Source organism: Labeo rohita, unplaced genomic scaffold, assembly GCF_022985175.1.
Source record: "Labeo rohita strain BAU-BD-2019 unplaced genomic scaffold, IGBB_LRoh.1.0 scaffold_392, whole genome shotgun sequence".
In the NCBI taxonomy this organism is placed as follows: domain Eukaryota; kingdom Metazoa; phylum Chordata; class Actinopteri; order Cypriniformes; family Cyprinidae; genus Labeo; species Labeo rohita.
In genome coordinates this window covers 1-26,959 of record NW_026129310.1, presented here as the reverse complement: position 1 = coordinate 26,959, position 26,959 = coordinate 1, and the positions used below count along the sequence as shown (strand labels likewise).

Here is a 26,959-nt window from a genome sequence, read left to right as displayed (position 1 = left end):
AGTTAAAGGGTTAGTATGGTTGAATTGGATCTCCGAAGGTCAGAGGCTAAGACATTGATTAATTAAATACAAAAAGTATATCAGTGTCATTTGACATTTGATTGGTGCAGGTTTTATTTTGAGGAAAACTGAATCTGTTTTTGTTCGAGATGAGAAAATGCACACAACACCTCTGCACTTACTCCTGATTTCCCTTTACATGCGGACAGAATCAGATCAGTCAATAAATGGGAAAACCAACTAGTGTGACTTATTTAAAAAAGTAACTTGGATATCTTATAGTACATTTTAGAGTAATGCACCACTGTACTAGTTACTTGATAAAAGCAATCTGATTATGTAACTGTGTCAGGATTTGTCCAATAAACGCAGGAAGCATGATTAACATCAACTGAAGTTCTTTATCAGTTACGCATTTTATTATTAAAACACAGCCAAACACTCAGAAAAAAAAAAAAAAAAAAAAAAAAAAACTACACAAATAAAGAAAGGTGAATACACATGGTCCTTATATTCTCAGGACCATATCATTGATGACAGAGGGGTCATCCAAACATAATACATTTAAATGACTTAATTATCTAAATTAAACAAATTCACATCATATTTAAATCACAACAAAGCAAAACCAACACAAGTCAAAACCCATATTAATATACACCAATACAAATCATAAAACAACAATCTTTTTCTTTGCTCGTTGTTACACCTTCCATTCACCAGCCTGCACTCTAGAGTATGGAAAGAATTATTAGGAGCTACTGCCCTCCTTTAGCATGCATAAAGAAGACAACTTAACTTCCTAACAAAAGCATACATATTTTAGACAAATCATAACAAAAAACAAAATACAATCAACCATGTCACCCTAAATCTATATATAACTACTATTTCATTGTTATCTTAGACAACAGTTATGATAACACACAAACACACGCCCAACAAGTTACTTTTAATAGTAATGCATTACAATATTATTGTGTTTATTCGACAAGACAAGAAAGTTCAACACTCTTCAATTAAAAACTATATATATATATATATATATAAAGGCACACAATGTTGTGTTTATGTAAATTCATTTCTGCTTATATAGTTGAATTGGATCACTGAATGTCAACAGCAAAGACATTAATAAAATGGGATTAAATACACTATTTGTGCTATTTAGCATATTTGATTATTGCAGGTTTGCATCACATACTAAGTTTGCACTTCATTGTTTTTATTCTTTTTGAGGAATACTGAAGCTGTTTTTGTGCAAGTGAGATGAGAAAATGCAGGATCACATTAAGTCTCTAACTGTAAGCATCATGTTCACACAGCACACACAACACCTCTGCACGTACTCCCAATTTCATAGCAACATTTATTAACTGAGCTGTCAGTTAATAAATCAGAAAGCAAAGTAACTTGCGTTACTTGTTTGAAAAAGTAACTCCAACAAAAAAAAAAGTAATGTTACTTTACTAGTTATTTGAAAAAAAGTAATCTGATTAACTCCGGCAACATTTTACACACAGTTGTCATCTACAGGTCATAGAATGTATAACAAATAATCCTCACACGGGTGAGCAAGACCATCATGGGCAAAACTAAATGACATTTTTGTTTAAAAAATACCAAAAGCAAAATGCAATGAACTACCCTAAATCTAAATAAAAGCACTGATTCATTGTGCACACATGCGCGCACACACGCACACATGCGCACACACACACACACACACACACACACAATATCTGCATTATTTTCAAAACACATGGCGTATTTTAGGGTTTCCTATACATGACTTTATTTTACACAGTACTAGCAGATTAGGATTAAATAATCCTTTAAATGTTTTTTTTTTTTTTCAAACTGTCACACTTGCTCTGGTTTGGATATGAACTGTGATCCGTGTTATTGAATGCATGTTATTGAACTCATCTCAGTGCTCCGCAGTGAAACCGCCCGTGTGCTTTGCACGTTGTTACATATTAAATATTGTTACAGTCATATTTTCCATATGTTGGTAAACTCCAGTTATATCCGCATTGTGGGGAAAATGCAAATAACACGTTTGTGTTGCTGTACCGAGGACGTGTCTGACTGACAACACAAAGTTGAACAGGCAGAGGTGAATGAGTAGCACTGAAACAGTCTTTACATTTGTGACATTTAAATTCTCCATTGTAATGCAATATCATGCATAATAGGGCACAGTGATTGGATTAAAAGTTTCATTCTCATAAATAATTCAGAGAAATGTCCAGAAACTATTTTTTTAAACTATTTTTTTAGTTTTGTTTTTGTTTTCTTACTATCATTACTCCTGCTACTACTGCTACCACTGCTGCAGCTCCTGCTACTGCTGCTGGTCCTGTTGCTGCTGCTGCTACTGCTGCTCCCACTTTTGCTGCTCCTCCTGATTTTGTTACTTTTGCTGCTATTAATGCTGCTGTTGTTGCTACTCCCGCTAATAGTTTCCACCACGACTTCTCCTCCTCCACTACTGGTCCTTCATCATTTATAAAAACTGTAAATAAAATATATTACAAATATATTAATGCATAGACAGATGGATGAATGGATGGATAAATAAGAGCATGAATTACTCATTACTTACATTCAGGAGGTTCTCCCATGCTATGTCTTCTTGGCATCTTGCTTGTGAATTTAATTTGGTCTATGCAGTTAGAGGACAAATGTTTTTTTCATCAGATCAACTAATAATGCACTTCTCTTTGAATCTGCATGCTTGTTTCCACTTTTGTTCTTTCTGCTACAGTAATATCCAATAGCATGCAAATGTTCCTGTCGTCCTTCTCCCTGTTAGAACACAAACACAAAACATGAATTGTGTGTGTGTGTATACACACACGTCACAAGCCATCAGCAAACAAATCATTTGTAAGATACTCAATGTTGTGCTTCAGCCTGTCTCTGAATTTCTCATCACACTGAGCATCAGTATAGATGTACTGTAATTTGGTAATTTACTGTAATCAGTGATCTGAGCAATGCAAGCATTATTAATAATAATAATAATAATAATAATTTTGTCCTGTGGGTTTGTTATATCACCAATGTGTAGAGTGACTGAATCTCCCTTCATCACACACACACACACATACGGAGCCCCTTAAGGGACACACTCAAAAAAATATTTCAGCCCTTAACGTAATTCAATTACGTACATCTTTTCCATTCATTTAGATTACGTAGTTTTAATTTAAACAGATCAAGTAAACTTAATGTGATTCAAATGCATCAGTCTTACGTAAATGAAACAGGTAAAGTTGACGTAACATTTCCCAGTGTTAAACAAACCCTGCTCAGTGTTCATGTGTTTCCACACTACAGAGTGTTCAAGTAGCATTGACACAGTGTTGGAGTTAAGGAGATCATTATGTCATGATTGACCAATAATGATCAACACCTGCTGTTTACAAGCAGAATCACAGAAGGAAAGAGAAACACAAGAATCAGACACAGCCAAAGATAAAATGAACTTAAATAAATGAAGACATCAAATCTCTGATTAAACAACTTCACAAACAACATTACTGATTGACTTGATTTCTGTAATATATCCACTAATATTATTTAAGAACATCTAAACAGAGGTTTAGATGTTTTATTAAAAAAACTTTTCATTTGACCTCACCATCATGGTGAACAAGGTTTACTTTAGTTGGGCTCTGGACCCTTGACTTTTTTTAGTTTAGTTTTTTTTTTTTCTCTTTGGTTGCTGTATTTGTGTTTGTAGAGCACATTTGTTATAGCAACAAACAAACAACAACAACAACAAAAAAAAGAGTTTTATTAAATGTTCTTGGTTAATTATTATTGATGTACACCTTCAATAATAATTAACCAAAAACATTTAATAAATCATCATCCAGTGGTCTGATTTGCTGATATCGTTCTGTGGTTTACCTTTTGGTTTCATGATATCTACATGTTATGAACTGTTACTATTACTACTTTAAGATCTCCAGTATTACTTAGACACACACAGACATCAAGAATAAGCATATTAATCTCAACAATGGTGACATTCAACAGCTGCATGCTGGGAGTCATGGGTGAGTTTTATAATCTGCTGTTACCCAGCATGCAGCTGTTGAATGTCACCATTGTTGAGATTCAAATGCTGATTCTTGATGTCTGTGTGTGTCAAAAGGATACCATAGATTTCAAAGTTTAATGTATAAACTATAATAGATAATCCATAATAGTTCATACACCTGTTGTAAACATTATAAAAATAATAGACTAACCGCATGAGATCAGTGCATCAGGCCACTGGATGATAATGATTTCACAACCAAAAAAAAATTACCAAAAACACCAAATCAGACTTTTTTTTTTTTATTTTGCTGTAATAGATGTGTTTTATACACACAATTACAGCAGCCAAGAAAAAACAAAAAAAAACAAAAGTCAAGAGTCCAACTAAAGTAAACCCTGATCGCCATGATGGTGAGGTCAACTGAAACTTAAAAAAAATTAATAAATAAAACATCTAAACCTCTGTTTAGATGTTCTCAAATAATATTTGTAGATATATGACAGAAATCAAATCAAACTGTAATGTTTGTGGAGTTGTTTAATCAGAGATTTAATGTCTATTAAATTTATTTAAGTTCATTTTATCTTTGGCTGTGGCTGATTCTTGTGTTTCTCTTTCCTTCTGTGATTCTGCTTGTAAACAGCAGGTGTTCATCATTATTGGTCAATCATGACATAATGATCTCCTTAACTCCAACACTGTGTCAATGCTACTTGAACACTCTGTAGTGTGGAAACACATGAACACTGAGCAGGGTTTGTTTAACACTGGGAAATGTTACGTCAACTTTACCTGTTTCATTTACGTAAGACTGATGCATTTGAATCACATTAAGTTTACTTGATTTGTTTAAATTAAAACTACGTAATCTAAATGAATGGAAAAGATGTACGTAATTGAATTACGTTAAGGGCTGAAATATTTTTTTGAGTGCATGGTGGTGAAAAAAAATTCAGGGTGGGAGGAATTTTTTTTTTTTAGATTTTTTTGCGTTCTCCCGCAAAGTTTTGCGTTCTCTCCCAAAAATGTTTGCGTTCCCTCGCAAAACCATTTAAGTTCGGACAAACACTTCCTGTTAACTTTACAGCTTTTAGTGGTTTCTAGCTTGCACGTTCGCAATTGAGCAGTTTGATTTTGAACTTGGACTCAAGTAGGCTATTATATAAATACATCAAGGCACGATTTTGGGACATTCTAAAATGTAAAACACTGTAGAACCAAATTCAGTACACACCTTATTAATAAAGCATACAGACAAGCAGAATAGCCCAGTATATAAACGTAACTCGCTAAACTGCACGTTAAGCGTATCCCCCATAGAAAGGAAACGCTTAGTTAATGGGCTAATACAGTATAAAAGGCCGAGTTCGGTATACACCCAGCAAGCAATAGCCGTCATTTCACCGTCTCGGTTAACTATAGATCCGATATAGTCCGGCTATGTGTGACCCCCTTCTAGCCCAAAAACCTTGAATTTGGATACATGTCATTGTTTTGGCAAAATAACTTGTGAGATGTATGATATTCCATCACGTAAGCAAAGTGAACAGCGTTTACAATGTGTTTGATTTCATTTCTTTGACATGTTCTGTGCGTAGCCTGTTTGTAGCCGAGATTTAGCTCGTAGTCAGACCGGATATTTGTAGCCCACTCATAGTCAAATCTGACTGATTGTAGTTTTTGGCCAGGCAGCGCAGGAGATGGTTGATATACCATCATGTTTGCAGTGTCAATAATATCTACTAAGATGTAAATGTCATTTCATGACATGGTCTATATGTAGCCACGTTTTAGCTCTGAGTCGGATGGGCTATGTGTAATCTGCTTTTAGCCCAACCGGTGAAATCAATGTAATCAGTGTCTAATTTTAACAGCTTGGCTATAGCCCAGTATCAGCAATGAGCATGGCCAAAATAGTCTTAAACTTTTTATATTGTATTTCATTATTTTATAGCATTATTAAATAATGCATATTAATTACGCCAACATAATGCTAATTTAAATGTTTCAAAAGTTTAATTGCATTTAATAATATGATGTCATGCATTCCACAAGCTGTTAAATGTAACATTCATACACATTATACGATATAATTTGACTCTCTTTCAATTTATAAATAAATATGCAATAACAATTCCCAACCGCTAGATGGCAATTGTCGCCCTACTGAGACGTGACTACTGGCAACGCAAGACTTGAAAGTTAGTAGAGATCACTGTCGCAAGATCCCGCGATAATTCCGCCGTTTTGAATTTTGTTTTTACACGAGAGAACTGTAAGTTTACCTGTGGGAAAACAACGGGCAAACAACAAACGATAAAGGACTTTCCTGCTTGATCTTGGTAAGTATATGTGAAAAATTGAATAGATAATAGAGTGAAAGTTCATTTGTATGTGTTTACAAACTCACGCGATTTTAAAACAGCAAACAACAGAACAAACAGCTTTGATTAAGCTATATTAATTTATACAGTGAACACACATTCAGAAGAACTGAGGAGGAGTTTCTACATCTGGAAGAGCTGTTGGAAAAAGAGGATATCTGGGCAGCAATGGTGTAAAAAAACAAACAAACAGACAAACAAAAAAATAAAAAATCTCTCCAAAACGATATTTCCTCACTAGAGCTCTCATCTTTGACAAATTCAGTCATTTATTTTAACTATTATATTGAATTTATGACTGAACAATGGCTTGTTACATACAGAGAAAGCATGAGCTAATTGAATAGAGTATCTTTGTCATTGTACAAGTACAATAAGATTTAGTTTGAAACTTCCAAATTGATACTAAAACTCAAAAATACAAATTATTTCAAATTGCAATATAAAATGTTCAATTATAAAAAGTTTGCACCAGTATTAAAATAGTGCAAATAGCTAAGATGTGCAATGCAGCATTAAAACCTAACCGGTACAATCAGAATGATGTATCTCATGTTTCCTCATATTCAGACCTTTCTCTCTCAGTTCTCTCTCAAAAAGCTTTTCTTATGCTATTTGTTTTTTTCTTATTTTGCAGATGCAGTGATGACCAACTTGTACTTGAGTTGTACTTGAGGAATGCAGTTGGGAAACATTTTATACAAGAAAAAAAAAACAATAATGAATAATTTCCTTTGAGTTCACTGCTGGTTGTTTTATTTGTTAAAATAAGTAAACCAACAAATTGATTAATCTTTTTTTAATCTTTTTTTTTTTTTTTACGTTGTCATTTATCCACAATGCTTTAATGTTAAGTGTGATAACATGCTCTTGGTTTGTACTATTTATTTCTTTTAAATATCATAAGGTATTTAATATATTATTATCTTAAGTTGTTAAATTCCATATTTTTTATCATAATATTTATATTTGAGTGTAATGCATTTATATTTTATTTTGTCATTAATTCTTTTGTATTTTTATAATTTTGTATTGTCTAAAGTTGTTAATGTTGTTTTTCTTAATAAAAGCTGTATATGTAGTTTGTTTGGATGGATGGCCATTTTGTTGTGTTTTAGATGTATATTTGTAGGCGTTCATTAGCTGTCTGTTTGATGACTGGTCTATTATTGGGCTATGGTTAGACGTCTATTAAATTTTCACTGACAGCCCAAATTCAGTCTTGTTTTAGCCTAGACGCAGATTCAGTGTCTATTAGACATTCAGATGTATTCGTTTAATAGTGGTCTAAATTATGTCTAGTCTATTCTAGGTCTATGTTTAGACGTCTATTAAGTTTTCACTGACAGCCCAATGACATCCTTATTTTAGCCTAGACGTCTGGGCTGTGTTTCAACGGCTAATAGACGTTTTTTAGACGAAAAATTGCTTGCTGGGCAGTTTGTTAATAAATTTTAAATATAAGAAACCAGGTAAGCCCTGAACATGAATAGAAAGCTCTAAATTGCATGTAAAGCGTTTCCCTCCCATTAGGAAAACTCGGCTTTATGAAGACGTTGATAAAAAAGACCAAATATGGAATTATATATTCTATGTACCGGCAAGCAGATAATCCCAGAATATGAGCTCATAGAAAACCGCGATTAACTTTGGTTAATATAAGAAGACGGTGTTATAAAAAGCCCACATTTTATATTTTATTAAAAATATACTACAGCCAAATAATGAAGTAATCCATTAAGCCAGTGGTTCTCAAACTTTCTACAGTGGCGTACCCTCTAGAGCATTAAACATTCTTCCGAGTACCCCCACCGCAATCACCTTTTCCGTTACAATATTTGCCCCATTAAATTGATTTGCATGTGCATTTTTTACCGTTAGAGAGGTTAGAAGTTGTTCTAGCCTTATCAACTGTGTGCCATGCATGTCATATTCTTAACATTTCATTAAGTGTATCGATATAATAAATAAAGCAATAAATAATAGCAAAACGAAGTGATACCTGTAGTTTCAAACTAAATCGCCAGTAGGTGACGGCATGTCACTGTCTTAATGCGCAAGGCGTCGCATCATTCATTCTTTCAATATCTAAGCAAATGGTTGTAGTATGAATGGGTTATTAATCACGGACTTTCCGAGGGGTTCAAAACTGCAGATTAATTCAGCAAGGAAACACCGCTTTTGCTTGGAGACATGCCAGTTCTGTTGCGGATTTCGTTGGAACGATTATTATTTCGTTGTAAAATATAACATCATTGACAATATTGTGTTTAAAATGTCACGTAATATTACCCTTTTTGTTGAACTGCTATATAAACTCAATGTTGCATTTACAGTCGTTTGGATATTGCATTCTCGTATTTTAAACATGAAAAACAATAACTCGCACAGGGTATTTTTCTGTATGGAAGAGAGTTTTTATATTTCAGCTATTTGATCGCGCCGGCGCCGGCGCCTCAAGCGCAGATATTAATTGCAAACAGCGCAGCCTCTTCATTATTAAAACAATACACAGAATCACCCAAACAGATACAAAGTTACACTAGTCAGTTTAAATAGTCTGTATTAGTCTGTGCCGTACAGCGTAAGAACCGGTCCAGTCCACTGCAGCACATTTTTGTTCACTATAATTTTTTCACGTCGATATTGGAACATACAAAGCCCGGTTAATTTAATGGTTTAGCTGCAAATACATTGCGAATATGGAAACATTTGGATTTTTGCTGAAGGAGAGCGATACTTGAGCCCATACTTTCAGTTTCACTTTAAATTATTTCTTTCGGTTTATTTATAGCTAAACAAGCTTATACCTATATTATTATACAATATACTGCATTATATTATATGTATTCATTAAACATGAATAAGTTATAGTTTTCTGGTTTTGGTTTTTGGTCTGTTCTGAAAACGGTTAAATTTAAAGGATTTGTTGTGGAGTGCGGGGAACTAAAATAGCCTAGGCTATGTGTGTTTATAATGTTGGTATTAAAACACACGCTGTAGGCCTGCTGGTAGTATTATTTCTGAATAAAATGCGACGAATAGGCTGCGTGACTTATTTGTTTTATTTTTCCTTTCAAAAACGTATTTTGTTTTGTTTTGTTTTGTTTTGTTTTGTTTTGTTTTGTTTTGTTTTGTTTTAAAACAAGCAGCAAACAAATTAACGGTTTTACTAAAAAAAAAAAATAAGTAAAAACTAAACATGGTTACTATACTTAAACCATAATTCGTGGTTTTAATTCGTCCATTAGCCTCCCTTAAGCGTTTTCTGTAACCTAAAGGTTTTCTGTGGGGAGAAAAAGCTTAACGCGCATTAGCAAGTTGCCTTTATGTCTGCTTTATTGAGAGTAATGCTAAAGGTATTAATTTTAGAATTGTTATTAGTATTAATAGCATTTATTAATACCGAATTGGGCCTCCGCTGCCACTGTTTTGGTACATTAATCCACATTATGCGTTTTAGAATGTTCCAAAATCGTGCCTTAAACCATAAGCAATTAAATGACTGTATTTCTATAATTAGGCCTACTTGAGTCCAAGTTCAATATAAAACGCAAAGGTTTTGCTAGGGAACGCAAAAGTTTTGCGAGAGAACGCAAAAAAAAAAATCCTCTCACCCTGAATTTTTTCCACCCACCCCGATTTTTTTCCCCACCACCATGTCCTCTTAAACTGAGGTGCAATAGCGATCGGTCACGTCACATTTAAAAGCGTCAAAACGGCATTCGTTGTTTTCGTGATAGCATTTGAAAGCAGAGACGTTGTTTCTTATTAGATGTAAGGAAGCACAGAGCTCTTTGTGATTATTGGATGCGATGCGCTACATGCATACAGGCGTGTTGAGAAAAACTGCCGATCTGGCAATGCTGGCTTGAAGTCATATAGTCATATAGTCAAATGGCCTGCTTTAATGACGCTATTTCCAACCATTAATGCCTAATTGTCACGTAAATTTTGACAGCCCTAAATTTAACTGAGATTTTCTTTACTCACAGTATGAGTTGCAGTCTGACCCGCAGCCTTTTGATTGACAGGATACTACCGGCCCTTATCATCGACTGATTTTGAACATAGGTGCATCTCTAGTTTTAATGAGAAGTCCATAACATACTTTGGTGAAAATTTTTTAGTGGTGCTGTAAAAAAAAACACACCCTTTTTACTATGTTAAAATCAGCATTTTTTCAGATTGAAGCTTTTTTCTTTTTTTGGATTTGCATTTGCCATTAAATGTTAATGAGCTCTGCTCACCCTGCCCCTCTCTTCTGTGGGGTGACAAGACCTTGTGTTTACTTTAGCTATCTTTATCCATGAAACTTGCTAACTAGCATGTTATTAAGAAAAGTGATTTACAAAGATGTATAAAATGTCTACTCTCATAACTCTCCTTCCCTGAAAGAGCGAACGGAGACATTACGTCAGCTGACGTCTATGGGGTCTCACTTGGGAGCCCAATCACCTCAGAGCTTAAGAAGAAAAGGCCAATGAACATTGGCGAGTGGAATTTGCGTGCCATGATAAGTATATAAGATGGCGGTGTGCATCCACTCATTCAGGTTTGTGCTGAGGAGCCGAGACACATCCTGGAATTTTAGCGCAGTTCAAGATGTGGCATGAGGGACGTAACATCTATGTTCCCTCCTTCACATTCCCTCCTACCTAATCTTGAAAAGGAGTGGTAGGAACCTTGGGCACATAACTGAGCTGGAGTCTCAGGATTACGTGAGAATCAGCCGGACCAAATTCAAGACATGATTTCTTGACTGAGAATGCATGCAGGTCCTCCACCCTCTTGATGGAAGTGAGCGCGATCAGGCAAGTACTGCTCACTGCAGAGCCAAATGGCCTCCAGCTCCCCCTCTCTGGAGGTCCAGCTCCACCTCTGTGTGAACTAATGGGTGGAGTTAGGGTTAGGATAGGGTAAGGGGTAGGGTTAGGGTGTGGTTAGGTGTCTATCTCCAACCATTACCTCCAGCGAGGGGGAGCTAGAGCTCCAGCTCCTCCCATTTGGCTCTGCAGCGAGCACCCTCTCGCGACGTCTTAAAGGAACACTCCACTTTTTTTTTGAAAATAGGCTAATTGTCCAAATTCCCTAGTGTTCAACAGTTGAATTTTACCGTTTTCAGATCCATTCCGCCTGAAAATAGCCTCCCTGTGCAAGCAGGTGGTCACGTTGGTTATGTTGACGGAAGCCTATTTCAGGCGCTGCGTAATATCATTGCGCCTGCTGCACCCATGGTACTCTCAGAATGAAAGTAGTTACTACTGAATGATCACATGAACGAGTAATACAAATGTACATTGTTGTTTAAATTACTTTAGTTTGTTTTAGTAATTAAACCTTATCAGTTTTAATAGACCTAAACTATATGTGCACTTTACATGCTTTCTCAGACCTTTCAGCATTTGAGTGGTAACCATGCCCATATGATTTACATTTGACTAATCAAATGTTGATATTAATTTTAGCTGATGTCCCACTTTTAATGACTTCACCTTACAGAAATAAAGTTATCAAACACTACAGTCTTACCTGCTTAAATTATATATACATAGAATTTCTAATATACAATAAATGTTATTTATTCTACTAGAATTTCCACATTCTGTTAGTTTCACATTCCACCCTGTTAGGTTTATAGGTTTATAGACAAACATTCTCTATAACATGGCCTAACAGGGTGGATCTTTAAGAGTGTGACAAGCAGGATAACAATTATAAAACTAAGCTGACACTTACCTCAGTTTGTACAGTTGAAATCAAGTGGGAAAAATACACAATATCACTTCCTGAAAATGGTTTCACTGGAATTGCAGTCTATAATGGAAGGCAAAAAAGTACATATTGACAGGGTGGAAGGTGACTATAGGGACACGGTAAATGAAGAAATTTGTAAAAAAATATAATAATAATAAAAATAATAATAATAAAAATATATAAAATAAAATAATAATAATAATAATAATAATAATAATAATAACTATAGTTTTTGAGGTTTTTATTATTTCATGGTTTATATCTCTTATGGAAGATGATTCATTTGAAGTGAAGACATGATAAAATCGAATGCATATTTCAATAAAAAGGTGTGTAAAATACAAAATAGTCTATTACCTCTGTTTAGGTGATAAAGAAGACCTAAATGTACAATTTAAGCCATTTTTTATAAATATGTGAAAATATGAGTAAGTAAATCATAAAGACAGACAAATCACTGTATAACAGGAACGACTCATAATATGTTTACCTTTTAAATATCCTGTGCATATAGCGCTGCTTCATTTATAGCATGACATTTTGGCCAAGTGTATTAAACGACAAGAACAACTAAGCTACAACCCCAAATCAGAAAAAGTTGGGACAGTATGGAAAACACAAATAAAAGAAAGTAGTGATTTCTAAATTTACTTTGACTTGTATTTCATTGCAGACAATATGAACACAAAATATGTCATGTTTTGTCTGGTCAACTTCATTTCATTTGTAAATATACGTCCTTTCCTGTCATTCTGACCTGCAACACATTCCCAAAAAAGGTTGAGACAGGAGCAATTTAGGGCTAGTAATCTGGTAAATTGGTTAAATAATGATGTGATTTCAAACAGGTCATGTCAACAGTTGATTGTAATTATGATTTGGTACAAAAGCGGCATCCAAGAAAGGTCTAGCCCTTTAGGAGCAAAGATGGGCTGGGGATTGCCAGTTTGCCAAAAAATATGTGAGAAAATTATTGAAATGTTTAAAAACAATGTTCATCAAAGAAAGATAGGAAGATATTTGGATATTTCACCTTCAACAGTGCATAACATAATCAAAAGATTCAAGGAATCTGGAGGAATTTCAGTGCGTAAAGGACAAGGGTGCAAGCCTAAGCTGAACGACCGTGATCTCCGATCCCTCAGGCAGCACTGCATCAAGAATCGTCATTCATCTATAAGCGATATTACCACATGGGCTCAGGACTACTTTGGCAAACTTTTGTCAAGTACCACAATACGTAGTTACATCCAGAAATGCCAGTTAAATCTGTACTGTGCCAAAAGCAAGCCCTATGTTAACAGTGTCCAGAAGCGCTGTCGACTTCTCTGGGCTCTGAGGCATTTGGGATGGACCATCACACAGTGGAAATGTGTACTGTGGTCAGATGAATCAGTATTTCAGGTATTTTTTGGGAGAAATGGATGCTGTGTGCTCCGGACCAAAGAAGAAAAGGATCATCTAGATCCAAGTCCAAAAGCCAGGGTCTGTATGGGGTTGTGTCAGTACCCTTGGCAAAGGTAACTTGCACTTCTGTGATGGCACCATTAATGCTGAAAAGTACATAGAAATCTTGGAGCAAAATATGTTGCCTTCAAGAAGACATCTTTTCCAGGGACGCCCATGCATATTTCAACAAGACAATGCAAAACCACATTCTGCACACATTGCAAAGTCCTGGCAGCGGAGGAAGAGGATACAGGTACTTGACTGCAGCCCCGACCTGTCTCCAATAGAGAATGTGTGGTGCATTTTGAAGCGCAAAATGCGACAACGAAGAATGAATGAATGACATGATGTCTTCAGTCCCTAAACGTCTTTTAAGTGTTGTGAAAAGGAATGGGAACATTACAAAGTGGTAAATGCTTTACTGTTCCAACTTTTTTTGAAATGTGTTGCAAGAACCAAAATTAGCATACGTGTTTATTTTGAGAATAAAATCATGAGGAACACATTAAATAATGTGCTGTTGTATTGTCTGCAATGAAATACAAGTCAAAGTAAATTTAGAAATCACTATTTTCTTTTTTTATTTGCGTTTTCCATACTGTCCCAACTTTTTCTGATTTGGGGTTGTACAATAAAAGTTATAACATCGTTGATGAAAGCGAATAATGCGATGCACTTGCTGCCTCAGACTAATGACAGACAAAGCACAGATCTCCGTCATTCCCTTGTCAAAAACCAACTCCATTTGAGCTTGTTTCGCCTTGTTTAAAACAGAAATCAAGTCCTTGTAATATTACGTGAATGTTTTAAGGGCAAAAGTAAAGAAAGGTAACTGAGAAGTCCCAAACAAATTAGGGTTTAAAACAGTATGAATAGAAAGGTGCATGAAAATGAATAAATAAATTAATTAATTATGGGTATTATGGGTAAGGTATAGGTAAGGTTGGCCATAGTTCGAATTTTAACGATTCTAATTCTGGTTCTGTTAAAGGTAGGGTAGGCACTGCATTCGCAGATCAATACAACTTACTGCAAACTGTTAATTATAGTGACCACAAACACACACAAATACCTTAACACTATTACACTGGCCTTACCTTGTTTCAGTCCTGACTGAAGCGCTCGAGCTTAGAGCCCCGCCTTAAGGGGAGGGCCCTGCGGCCGCGAGGTTGTCAATTGGATTTCTACGGCTTATTTCCACTACAGCGTCAAATCCGCGCTCAGTGCCGCCGGCAACGCTACAACGCCACTGCTTTGGGGCGTGAAAAAATTGCTGGTAAAAAGCCGCTCTCAACGCTTTCTCCGTGCCGCTTTCAATCCCATAATGCACCCCGTGAGCGTTTAAGCTTAGCTTCCATAGGAATTAATGGAAAACGCTCCGCTCCACTCGCTACGCTGTAGTGGAAATACGGCATTACGCTCACTGCCAATAGAAAACAATTCAAAAAAGCAGTGGCGTTGTAGCGTTGCCGGCAGCACGGAGCGTGGTTTTGACGTTGTAGTGGAAATACACCGTTAGGGGCGTTCGATTTGAAGCGGCACTGCGCAGAAAGATCTTTTTTTTTTTTAAATCAAAGTTCCACTAGAACTATAGAGCGCAGACAGCTCTGCATGCTTTCAAATCGCTCTTGCGGTACTTTAATGTCATCCACCGATCGGTGTGCGCAGCACAACTTCAAGCCTTACATAAGGTAACGCTAACGCACACCAGCGCTGTACAGTGCGGCATATGTGTCCAACGTATAAAAAAAAAAAAAAACCGGTCTGTGCGTTCAAATTTACCTCGATAGAACGCGTGCATGGGTTTGAGTCTGTTTACAAACCTGTTGTCTATTGAGAACATTTTAATGACATGATTTTGCTCCAAATTCACTTAATAACATCAGTCGAGTTTTTGAAATAACTTCCTTTTTTTTTTTTTTTTTGATCTGACGTGGTTTTACATCACAGAATGAGACAAAATCATTATTTTATACAGTGTTTTTTTATAAAGTGATAAAGGCTGTTGATTAGCATTGCATTGCATCTATAGTTTATTCATATAAAAATGCCCGATATGGTTCGAAGAGAGATAAACCATTTAATCGCAATCGTACAGATATGTCTCCATGTGTCATGAGTTAAAACGTCTCTATCTGAGTTTTATTCAGCTACGCAAAAGCGTATAGATTTGTCCATATTATGATTTCCTGTATGAATGAAACATTGTATTACATTACATATTAACACCTTATTTTGGGTAAAAATAGGAATAATAATACTTCTCTCTAAGTTTTTTTTTTTTTCTCCAGTGTAGCTAAGATTTTTTCTTCTCTCTAAGTAAATGCATAAGATTTTCTGACCAAAAAAAATGGACTTTCTATCATAATTAATTTTATAATAAATTCTTATAACTTTCTTAACATTTATAGTTAGGCCTCCTGCATGTTAACAGATCATGCAGCAGTTTTCTGTCAAATATCTTGATAATCATTAACACTAACTATTGTTTTGTTTAATGTTTTTATTTAGTAATAACAATAATCAGAATTAGTCATATTGATAAAAAACAACATTTTGGCCTAATTGTGCAGCAGCCCTACAAACAGGCACAACAAACTCAGTGTTCTTCTGTTTTTTAATTATTTGAAATGAAACAATGGTAGAGATAGTTAAAGTGAAGTTGTGGTAAAAATGGAACCCAAACAATATCTTTCCAGAGCTGGAAAAAAAGATTTTTTGACTGCTATATACATAATATTTATTGCTGTAGTACTTTTTTTTTTCATGTGAATGTTTTTTTTTTTTTTTTTCATGTGATCATCAATCAGTCCTCAAAAACAAGCAGAATAGCCTGCATTTCTTATCATTTATGAATATTAAGGCCTATGTTTATTTTGTTTATGCTCTGTTTATTATTTTTTGTTTGTTTGTTTTTGTGTATACTTAATTTATGTTTTATTTACTTGTGTTTCATGTGTATCTATTTACTCAATCTCAATTGCACTCCTATTTTTTATTTTATTTGCTTAAATGTTTTTTTTTTTTTTTTTTTTTTTTTTTTTTTTTTTTTACATATGAAGAGTTCAAATGCAAAAGCCTCTAAATCCATCTGACGTATTTCTGTAAAATTAGCATTTCTTTCTGGATACTTTGTATAGGTTTCTATGTAAGTACTGGCACTTCTGATTGGGCTGAGGCTGGAATTTAGCAAGTTTGAAGAAAAAGTATCTGATGGACGTATAATATGTGTCAGGAGCATTCACTCAGTATCAATTTTTGACCGAGATGGCTTTTAGCTGGTTTTGCATCTCAATTCTTCATATGTTTGTTGAATGTGTTACAATTAATACACATTCATTTCTTTAGTTAATTGTTTAGTTAACTAATTTTGTTTACTAGAGGTTAGGGTTACATTTTCTTTTTGATTACGTTTTCGCTTCACGTCTACTTTCATTTTCGTTTGAAGTGCGTCACTACATTCGCAGATCAATACAACTTATTGCAAAGTGTACACTAGTGCCCACAAACACATACAGAAAGACCTTAACACCATTACATAGGCCTAACCTTGTTGCAGTCCTGATTGAAGCTCTCGAGTGTCCTAACGAATGAGGCGATGAGAAGATCGAACTCGACACGTTGAGAAAGAAAAACTCGACGATAAAACTAAATTGCACTTAAAATACATCGAAGCAACCGATCTAGTTTTTAATCATTTAAGAAAACGAAATAAAACAATAACAAGGCTTAAACCGCTTGAAGTTACCTAAAGTTTAGTTAAAACAATATTAACTTCTAAACGTTTTGCTCCTCCATCTTCTTTCTCTTCTCTTCCTCCTTCTCTCTTTCTAGAGAAAAAAAAAAGAAGAAGAAGAAGAAGTCTGTCAGACGGCAACACTGAGTATCTTACAAATTATTTTTCTGCTGATGGCTTGTGATTCATCAGAAGTCCATCATCTGTAGCTCTGATTTTTGTAATGGTGAGATTACCTGTCTGACTGTCCAGCTTCAGCCTGTCTCTGAATTTCTCATCACACTTTTTTTTTTTTTTTTTTTTTTTTTTCAGGTTCTAATGAGAGCACCTGGAGATTTGGTGCTCATAGCACACTTGACCCATTACATGTAACTATAAAAACTAAAATAAATAAATAAAATAATAGTAATAATAGTATTATTGCATTGCATTTAGTTTTATAATAATACTAATAATATGACATTATTATTATATTTTAAAATAAAAAGAGTATCAAATGAAAATGCAATTATTTTAAAGTAAACTTAAAAATACAATGCTAATAATTGACTTTTTTATTATTATTTTTTACATTTTAAAACCAAAAAATGTATGTATGTGCACCACTTGTGTGCACCCCTGTTCATAACACCATTTCTGAAAAACAGACTGTAACAAACGACTTACCAGGCATTAAAAATAAATACAAAAATGAGCAGTGTATTGCAGTATTTGATTAAGATTAAAACAACAGTATATTACATGATGTATTTAAGATTTTGTATTGCCATTATTTGAAAGGTACTGTCCCTTTAAAAACAGGCATAAGGATATCCATTAAAAGTAAATCACTAAATCATAAATGATTTAAAGTCACCATTGTTAATATTTCTTCTCTTGGCCTTCACTTTTGACTATTCTTGTGTAAGACTGCCTTTGGGTCATTTCCTGCAGTTATGTTCACATCAGAGACATATACCTACAGACAAAACAAGAACTAGACCTTGGACGATGTACACACACAGAAATGGGGACTAAATGGAATACAACACACACAAACACACACACACACACACACACACACACAAACACACACACAGATGCTCGCTTGCACATCTTACTTGTCATCCATATAGGGTATTGTTTGACCTCTGAGTCCTTTGATTGGATGCTGTATGAATATAAATATGACCCATCTTCCTTAACAAACTTGAGTGTTATGGTAGCACACTGGCTCTCTGTGTCTGACTGATCATTCTCCCGGGATCCCATGCTGTGACTGGTCTACACCACAGTTGATGACTGCTGGCATCACGACCATCTGAAAACAACTGTTGATTATTGCAAAGCCTCCAGGCAAAATAAGGCAACTGTTAGAACAACATATTAATTTACTCAGCAAGTATAAGACATACAAGAAATGCAGGCCCGTCGCGACACGGCAGGCAAACCAAGCAATTGCTTGGGGCCCCGAGCTGGCCTGGGGCCCCAAGACAACGACTGGTTAAGAATAAAATGCAGCGACAAACTGTGTGAGCGCCCCATTGATAGTGAATGCAGCAAAGTGCAATGACACTGTTATCGGGATCCCCCTCAAGGGGGCCCCCCTCGCTGACAGCAGCCAGCCAACCACGCGATCTCTGCTGCCGGCAAAATACAAAACTTCCTCGGCAGTCATGAAGCGGAATTATGCTTCAGGAAGCCAAAAAAGAAAGAAGAGAAAGAAAGAGGAGGATAAGAAAAAACAAGACAGTGGTAAGTGATAAATTACACACATAAAATAGCTCTACTTGTCTTGTACAAATGGTGCAATTTTGCAGCAGGTAGGCTAGCAGAAATATGTTTATGTATGTTAGCTAAGCTACCTGCCTGACAGCAAATGCTGCTTGTAACGAACAGTTAGAGCAACTTTTTTTTTGAACGGACGGAATATGGTTACATACTGTAATATGTTTTTTAACGGGATAAGGAAGACGCAGATCTGTTCCAGAATCGCTGTTTATCATATTTAATGACATGACATTGCTATAGCTTTGTAATAGGTTTTGATGAAAGTGGCATAGCATGCTATACTAACTATTCCACTGTGATAATCTATTTAGGAAAACTACACAATAAATTCTGTGCATCAAACATTAGCTTGGGATGTTTTTAAGCATTGGTAGTCGACTCACAGCACTACTAATAATTAGTAAACATTTAATTATAATTGCATTGTTTGTTAACAGTAAAAAGTGTATTTATATAGCACATTTCATACACAATGGCAATTCAAAGTGCTTTACATAGAAGAAATTAAAGTAATAAAAAGAAATAAGAATAATTAAAACAGTTTAGAAAAATAAAATAAAATACAATACTGTACTGTACTGTATACTGTCAGTACAGTCGGACGAACAGCTGCACAGTGCTCATTCAGTAAATGCATAGCTAAAGACTAAAGATTAATTAACTGTCAATTTACCTTCTATTAATGATTGTTATTATTATAAAGTGTTACCATCTTTTCTTTCTCCCTCAAGGTGCTTTGCTTAAATTTCTCAGCCCTCACTGACCTAAGCTGAGCTGTTAAAAGTGACCTCTTTCAATATGCTAACAGTGAAATGGTAATTTCAGATTTTTTTAAATTATTATTTTCCCAGCTACACCATCAACTTCATCCTTAACATCAACAGATGCATCACTTCTCAGTGCTGATGTTTCCTCTTCAGCATCTTGATTTTATGGTACAGTGGTGTTTTTTGCAAATGTTCAATTGTTGAAAATGTTCAAATTTTATGCACTTTATATGCAACAGCAGTATTTGCACTCTAAACATTTTTTTATTTATGCACAGTATATGCAACAGCAGTATTTGCACTGTAAACCTTTTTTATTTATATAAAGTGTGAGTGAATTTAAACTGTATGGCTATGCTGTGGTTCCTTTGCGTGCGTGCGTGCGGGGGGCCTCCATGTCCATTTTGCTTGGGGCCCCCAAATTCCTTCAAACGGCCCTGAAGAAATGTACAAACAAAATCACTTTAACAGAAAGTTGCACAGCTGGGTTTAAGTAAACTATGATATGTGCAAGTAAAAACAAACTGCTTCTTAAAGTCAAATGTCAGTAGAAGGTGTGTTAATGTTAGTGTTGTTCACTAGGTCATGGAGATTCATCAGTCTGCTGTGATTCTGCTGCTGGTCTTGGCTGCTTCTTTCACTGCTTATGGTCAACCACATGATATAAAGCCCTGTTATCAAAAATTTCTCAATCAACATTTGGGTCTTCATGTGAGTGAGCATGATTGTGACAAAGAAATCAGAAAGAGAGGCATCACTGCCTCTGGAACTGCAAATGGCTGCAAAGACATCAATACCTTCTTACCAGCGAATAAGAATAATATTAAAGTAGTTTGTGGAAGAAATGGAGGAACTCCACAGGGCGGAAATCTGTTTAAGAGCAACCACCCTTTTCCTGTGGTCACATGTAAATTACAAAGTGGGCAGAGACACCCAAATTTCCAGTATAGAGGGAAGAAGTCTACTCCACCATATTGTTTTGAGGTGTGATCGAGAATGGCCTGTATATTATGAGGAAGGCATAATTAATGTATAGATATCTCACAGTGCACCAGTCTGGTTTTACATTTATTAAACATAATGTTAAACATGCATTTTTTTTTTTTTTTTTTAATGGCATGTTCTTCAGAATCTCTCTGAGATCTTCGCTTCTTCATGCACGTGTGTAATTGTGCCAATCATGTGCAAGATTCTACTAAGATACTCTGGTAATACTTGTTGAGCATTAAAAAAAAAAAAAGAAAAAAAGAAAGATAAAGATGTTCTCCATCTGTTTTTAATCTTCAAATACAACTTCTCTACTACCCTTTAACTCATCTTCTTGTTTGTCTTGCATCTCAACAACACCAGTGCAAGCAGCAATGATGGCCCCAAGCACTGCAGTGTCATCGCCACCTGGTGAAAATGACACACTGTGCACACACGCATTTAACCGGGAAAATATACTGTAACAGGACTATTTTCAAAGTCTATTGCAAATACAAACATAAAGTGAACAGAGATAAGCAGGTCCTCCAAATTGGAAATTTATGTTTATATTTCTCATCATAACAATGCCTACATATATTGTTTCTTTGTGTCCACACACTGACATCAATAAATCATTGATAAATCAATATTTATTAATTGTTTTATGACAGATTTATGACAATTGTTTTGTGTGAATTTGGGGCAAATATAGTTATCAAACTGTGGAGCGCCCCCAAGTGGTTTATTTATTTTTTATGTATTTTTTTATTTTTTTTATTATAATAAAAAAGTAGAATGAATAGAAACAGAATGGATATTCTTAGTGTTAGAGGTCAAGTTATTATTTTTCATAACAAAAATAAAACAAGTACAATGGAATAGAATAGAATAGAATAGAATAGAATAGAATAGAATAAGGATCTTATTCCTGGTTGTGTTTATTACAGCCACCATTTACTAATACAGCGAATGGACTATTTACAGAGTCTGTTGTCTATCTAGCTCAGATGGATTGTGTCTTTGGTTTGCGAGTCATCAGCGTAAGGATTTGTGGCAGTTTCAGAGAAGGATTAACGGGAGTGCTTAAAATTCCTTTGGCCCTACGAAAAGAGCATTAACCAAAAGAGCAAGACTATATAAATTAGAGGAAATAAATAATCAATCAACCATTTTTTTTAATTTTTTTTATTATTATTAATACGAACTCAGAGCACACGCTTACACATCTGAAAAGGAAAGGATTAAAAGCACTAACATTACACATAAATAAAAATCACAATTCATATCTATTGAGGCCATTTATACATTTACAATGAGCACCATATAAAAGATAAATCCAAAAAAAGGGACAAAGGAGCAAGAGAAGAATCAAAGAACTAATCAGCACCACTCAATAAAATAATAATTAAAAAATAAAAAAAATCTGCACCTCTTAATAAAATCAAATAAATAATCAACACCTTATAAAATGTCACAGATGTTTGATTACAACTTTAGGTAAGAAGACTGACTAATATTTTGCACATTTCAACAATGAACATTAAATATATCTACCAAGTGTATGAAGACTTGCTATAATTTACAGCATCGTTTTATCAAGTATACACATATTTGTTTAGTTTTGCTGAAACATTTCCTCCTGGTAAACATTACATCAAGTATTTGATGATTGATTTGATGAGATTATATTTAATTTGGTGTGTAATAGGTGAAATTTGACAGGTCTTGGTGCTGATCACTGAAATCTTGGAATCGTGACACAGTCGTGACACTCTATAAGCACAATTTCTCAACAAATTTTCTGGTTTTCCCTTTCAGTGAGAGCATTAAAATTATAAATGGTGGTACATTGTTTTATTTGGAGCCTCAGCCTGAGTCTGATTCATGTTCCAGGTTCTCCAAAGGAATGTCCTGATTAGACGATGGGTTATCAACATCATCCTGTAAGAAAACAAAGATTCACAAAAAGGTTAAAAAAAAAAAAGAAAAGGATTGATGTTTTCGTTACAGAAATTCAAAAATACTGCACTACAAACTTGGAATTGTGTGTGTGTGTTTTAATTAAGTCTCTAATACTGCAGTCATCTTCTTTAGTACAGCAATAAAAAATATCCCCTCAAAAATGCTTAAACTGCTGCAATTGCATGTTCTAATAATACACTTGTTTTATATCACTGTTTTATATCAATTGTTAGAGTTTTTTGGGGAGTTCTTTGTGTTTATGATTGGTTTGGTTATGATTGGTTGCTTCTGTAGTGCTAAAAGATAAAATATAACTATTAACAGTTTAAATTTCTTAAAACATTAAAAATGAATTATATATATATATATATATATATATATATATATATATATATATATATATATATATCTTTTTGCACAGTAAATCTCAGCTTGTTAAATCAGCTGTGTGTACTGCTTACATTTTGTGGTGCTTCCCTATATGTCCTGTGACATACATAATCAGAAGCTACAGCCTTCACACCAAGAAAAACACCGAGAGCTGCACCAAGAACAGCCCCAACAATAGCACCACCAAAAGCACCAAGAGCAGGATAAAGAACACATTTTTGTTCTTTTGTGGCTTCAGACAGACCTGAATCTGTAAAAGCTAAAAGATAATAAGTATTAATAGGAAGCAACTAATAATCAATCCATTATTTACCAATGTCTTTGGCTGATATTAGACCTTCTACTTTGGTCACTAGTTGTATGATACTGATTTAACTGATACATTGCATGTCTGTTGTATTTAATGACAGCAGCTAAATACGATATATACAATATATGTAAAATAAATACAGCTAAATACACCAGCATGACAACACTGTGAACACAACAGGAAACAGCAGCTTCTCTAGAGACTATAGAAAACTAATATTATGCATTTTCATGTTAATTATTGAGTCACAGCTTGCTTTTTGTAAATAGTGCACAAACCAATACTTATTGGGCTGATTTTAAAATATTGTACCCCCACCCCTACCCCTCAAATTCTTCAAGGAAAATGCACTGAATGACAAAAAATGTGTAAAAATATGTACTTACCAGTGACAGTAACACTGAATCTCTTCACTCTGGTGATATTAAATTGGCTGTCACTGATGATGATCTGTAGTTTATAAAGTCCAGAATCTGTGGTTCTGGTGTCTTTGATGGTCAGAGATCCAGTCTGATGATCCAGCTTCAGTCTGTCTCTGAATCTCTCATCACCATCTTTACACTGAACATCTGTACAGGTCTCACTGGGATCTTCACTGATTTTAGCGATGAGAGTGTCATTAAAATACCACTTTATCACATCATTTGTTTTTTTAATTTCACCAGTATCTAAAATAACAGATTCTCCCTTGTTTTTCTTGACGTTTGCAGAAACACCTGAAACCCAAACCAATAGCCACTGGAGAATCTTTTTGTGGGAAAAGAACAATGAACAAAAACAGCAAAAACTACACAACATGAACTATAAACATGAATGTGATTGCACAAGCCCTTTCTCGACTTTCAGTCAAGAGACATTTCAAAGAGACATTTATGCATGGTTTGTCTTTAGAACACACATTTTACATAAAGTGTACAGCATAAATGAGTACACCCTGTGGGATTACAAATGTAAGAATCTGTTTAAAATATGCTGATCCTATGTTCTGACATAGCATCACATGAAAAAAGGTGAAGTACATTGCATTTAGCATCTTCCAAGGCCAATATTTACAAAATATAGACTTCTGGGAATACATAATCTGGTCTCAAGAGACGAAGTCAATCATTTTGTATCCAAAAGCATCCAAAATGTTCTGGTTTTGCAAGAGGAGGAGTTACAGTGAGAAGTGCCTGCTTCCCACAGTGACGTTCAGTGGTAGTAAAGCTCTTCTATATAGGGATGTAGGAGTGCTGAAGTTGTGAGGAAGTTGTGCTTTATCAGTGCTGTCATGAATTCACACAACACTGTGTGATGTAATACAAAAAAATAAAATAAAATAAAATAAAATAAATAAAATAAAAATAATAAAATAAAATTAAACAACAGAAGATGCTACCCTCTCCTCATTCCCTGCATTAGTGGGCTTTTTTTCAGCATGACAATGAAGATATACATTTTCCCAAGGTGAAAATCCTTTAGTGGACATGTATTTCTCTCAATCTTAACACTCTGGAGCAGCTGTGGGGGATTCTATATAGAGACAAGCTGAGCAACACTTCTCAACACATCCCCATTAAAGACCAGGACATTTAAGGAGGTCGTCCTCCAGGAATTAAACAGGACAGATGGGAAAATATGTCACAAACTTGTGGACTCAGTGTGAGAGCAGTGTACTTAAAGTTATGGAGGACATATTGAGTACTAGAATATTATACATTTGCTGAATTAAATCTAGGGTGTACTCATTTCTGCGATACTTTATTTAAACAAAATTGGAAATATATAATATATATTTTGATTGAAATTAAAGGAGAACTCTACTTTCAGAAGAACAATTTACAAATAATTTACTCACCCCCTTGTCATCCATGATGTTCATGTCTTTCTTTCTTCGGTCGCAAAGAAATTATGCTTTTTGAGGAAAACATTACAGCATTTTTCTTAATATAATGGACTGATATGGTGCCCCGATTTTGAACTTCCAAAAGGCTTTTAAATGCGGCTTCAAACGATCCCAAATGTGGCTGTAAACGATCCCAGCCGAGGAAGAAGGGTCTTATTTAGCGTAACGATGAGTTATTTTAATAAAAATAATACAATTTATATATTTTTTTAATGCCAAACGCTTGTCTTGTCTTACTCTGCCTGGACTGTTTTTGTTCCTGTTCATGACAGTTAGGGTTTGTCGAAAAACTCCCACCTCATGTTCTCCCTCAACTTCAAAATCGCCCTATATCGCTGACCTGTTTTGTTAAGGGTGTTTGATCTTCTCTGCATGTTTACTTTGCAAAGGGCTGGAACTACTGCAGCGATGTAGGATGATTTTGAAATTATTTTTGAAGTTGAGGGAGAAAATAAGTTTGGAGTTTTTCGACACACCCTAACTGTCTTGAGCCAGAATAAACAGAGTTCAAGGACTGCAAGGCAAGTTTGAGAATAAAAAGTATTTAAATTGTATTTTTTAAGTGTAAATAACCGACCATTTCACTAGATAAGACCCTTCTTCCTCGGCTGGGATAGTTTACAACAGCATTTAGGATTGTTTGAAGCCACATTTAAAATGTTTTTTGGAAGTTCAAAATCAGGGAACCATATCAGTCCATTATATAGTGAAAAATGCTGAAATATTTTCCTCAGAATACATAATTTCTTTACGACTGAAGAAAGGAAGACATGAACATCGTGGATGACAAGGCGGTGATTACATTATCTGTAAATTGTTGTTCTGGAAGTGGACTTCTCCTTTAAGTAAAAAAAATAAATGAATATCACTTCAAGAAGACAAATTTATTAACAGTGTGCTTTAAACATGTATAAACTGTATTTTAACATTCATTAATGACTCACCTTGGACAGTAACACTGAAGATTTTTTCACTGCTGCTGTTGATCAGTAGTTTATAAACTCCAGAGTCTGTGGTTCTGGTGTTCATGATGGTCAGAGATCCGGTCTGACTGTCCAGCTCCAGTCTGTCTCTGAATCTCTCATCACACTGATCACCTGTACAGTTCTTATTCTTATCTCCAGTGATTTCAGCGATGAGAATGTCATTAAAAAATCACTTCATTACAGCATTTGTTTTTTTTTTTTTAAAGTAACAGATTCTCCCTCGTTTTTCTTGACTTTTGCAGAAACACCTGAAACCCAAACCAACAGCTGCTGGAGGATCTTTTTTTGAGGGGAAGGAAACAACAAAAACTACACGTGACCTATGGACTATGAAGATGAGATAAAGATGTGATTGCACAAGCCTTTTTTTGACTTTCGGTCAGAAAAGAAACATTTAGGCATGGTTTGTGCTTAACACATTTTACATACTTATTTTACATTAAGTACTAATTTAAACATAATAATAAGCTGATCAGAGATGGCATGATTAGGCACAGTCAACTTCATTTAAACTTAAATGCAGCTTTGTATGATTGA

The 26,959-nt window shown here is 34.9% G+C and overlaps 1 protein-coding gene and 1 long non-coding RNA gene across 2 annotated transcripts; one reads left to right on the top strand and one right to left on the bottom strand.

Moving 5' to 3' along the window:
- Positions 1-1,516: 1,516 nt before the first annotated feature.
- On the bottom strand, positions 1,517-17,277 carry LOC127160581 (uncharacterized). Its single transcript, XR_007826786.1, has 4 exons — positions 17,197-17,277; positions 12,181-12,258; positions 2,609-2,811; positions 1,517-2,518 (listed from the first exon to the last, which is right to left on the bottom strand). It is a non-coding gene; the product is annotated as an uncharacterized LOC127160581 (long non-coding RNA).
- A 3,102-nt stretch (positions 17,278-20,379) lies between these two features.
- Positions 20,380-20,910, top strand: LOC127160579 (ribonuclease-like 3). Its single transcript, XM_051103218.1, has one exon. It carries the CDS (start codon positions 20,506-20,508, stop codon positions 20,908-20,910), a length of 405 nt encoding a protein of 134 aa, XP_050959175.1. The 5' UTR covers positions 20,380-20,505.
- The last annotated feature ends 6,049 nt before the right edge of the window (positions 20,911-26,959 follow it).

What these genes read in the sequence shown, in the direction of transcription:
- LOC127160579 (XM_051103218.1), top strand. Translation starts at nt 20,506, where the DNA reads ATGGAGATTCATCAGTCTGCTGTGATTCTGCTGCTGGTCTTGGCTGCT.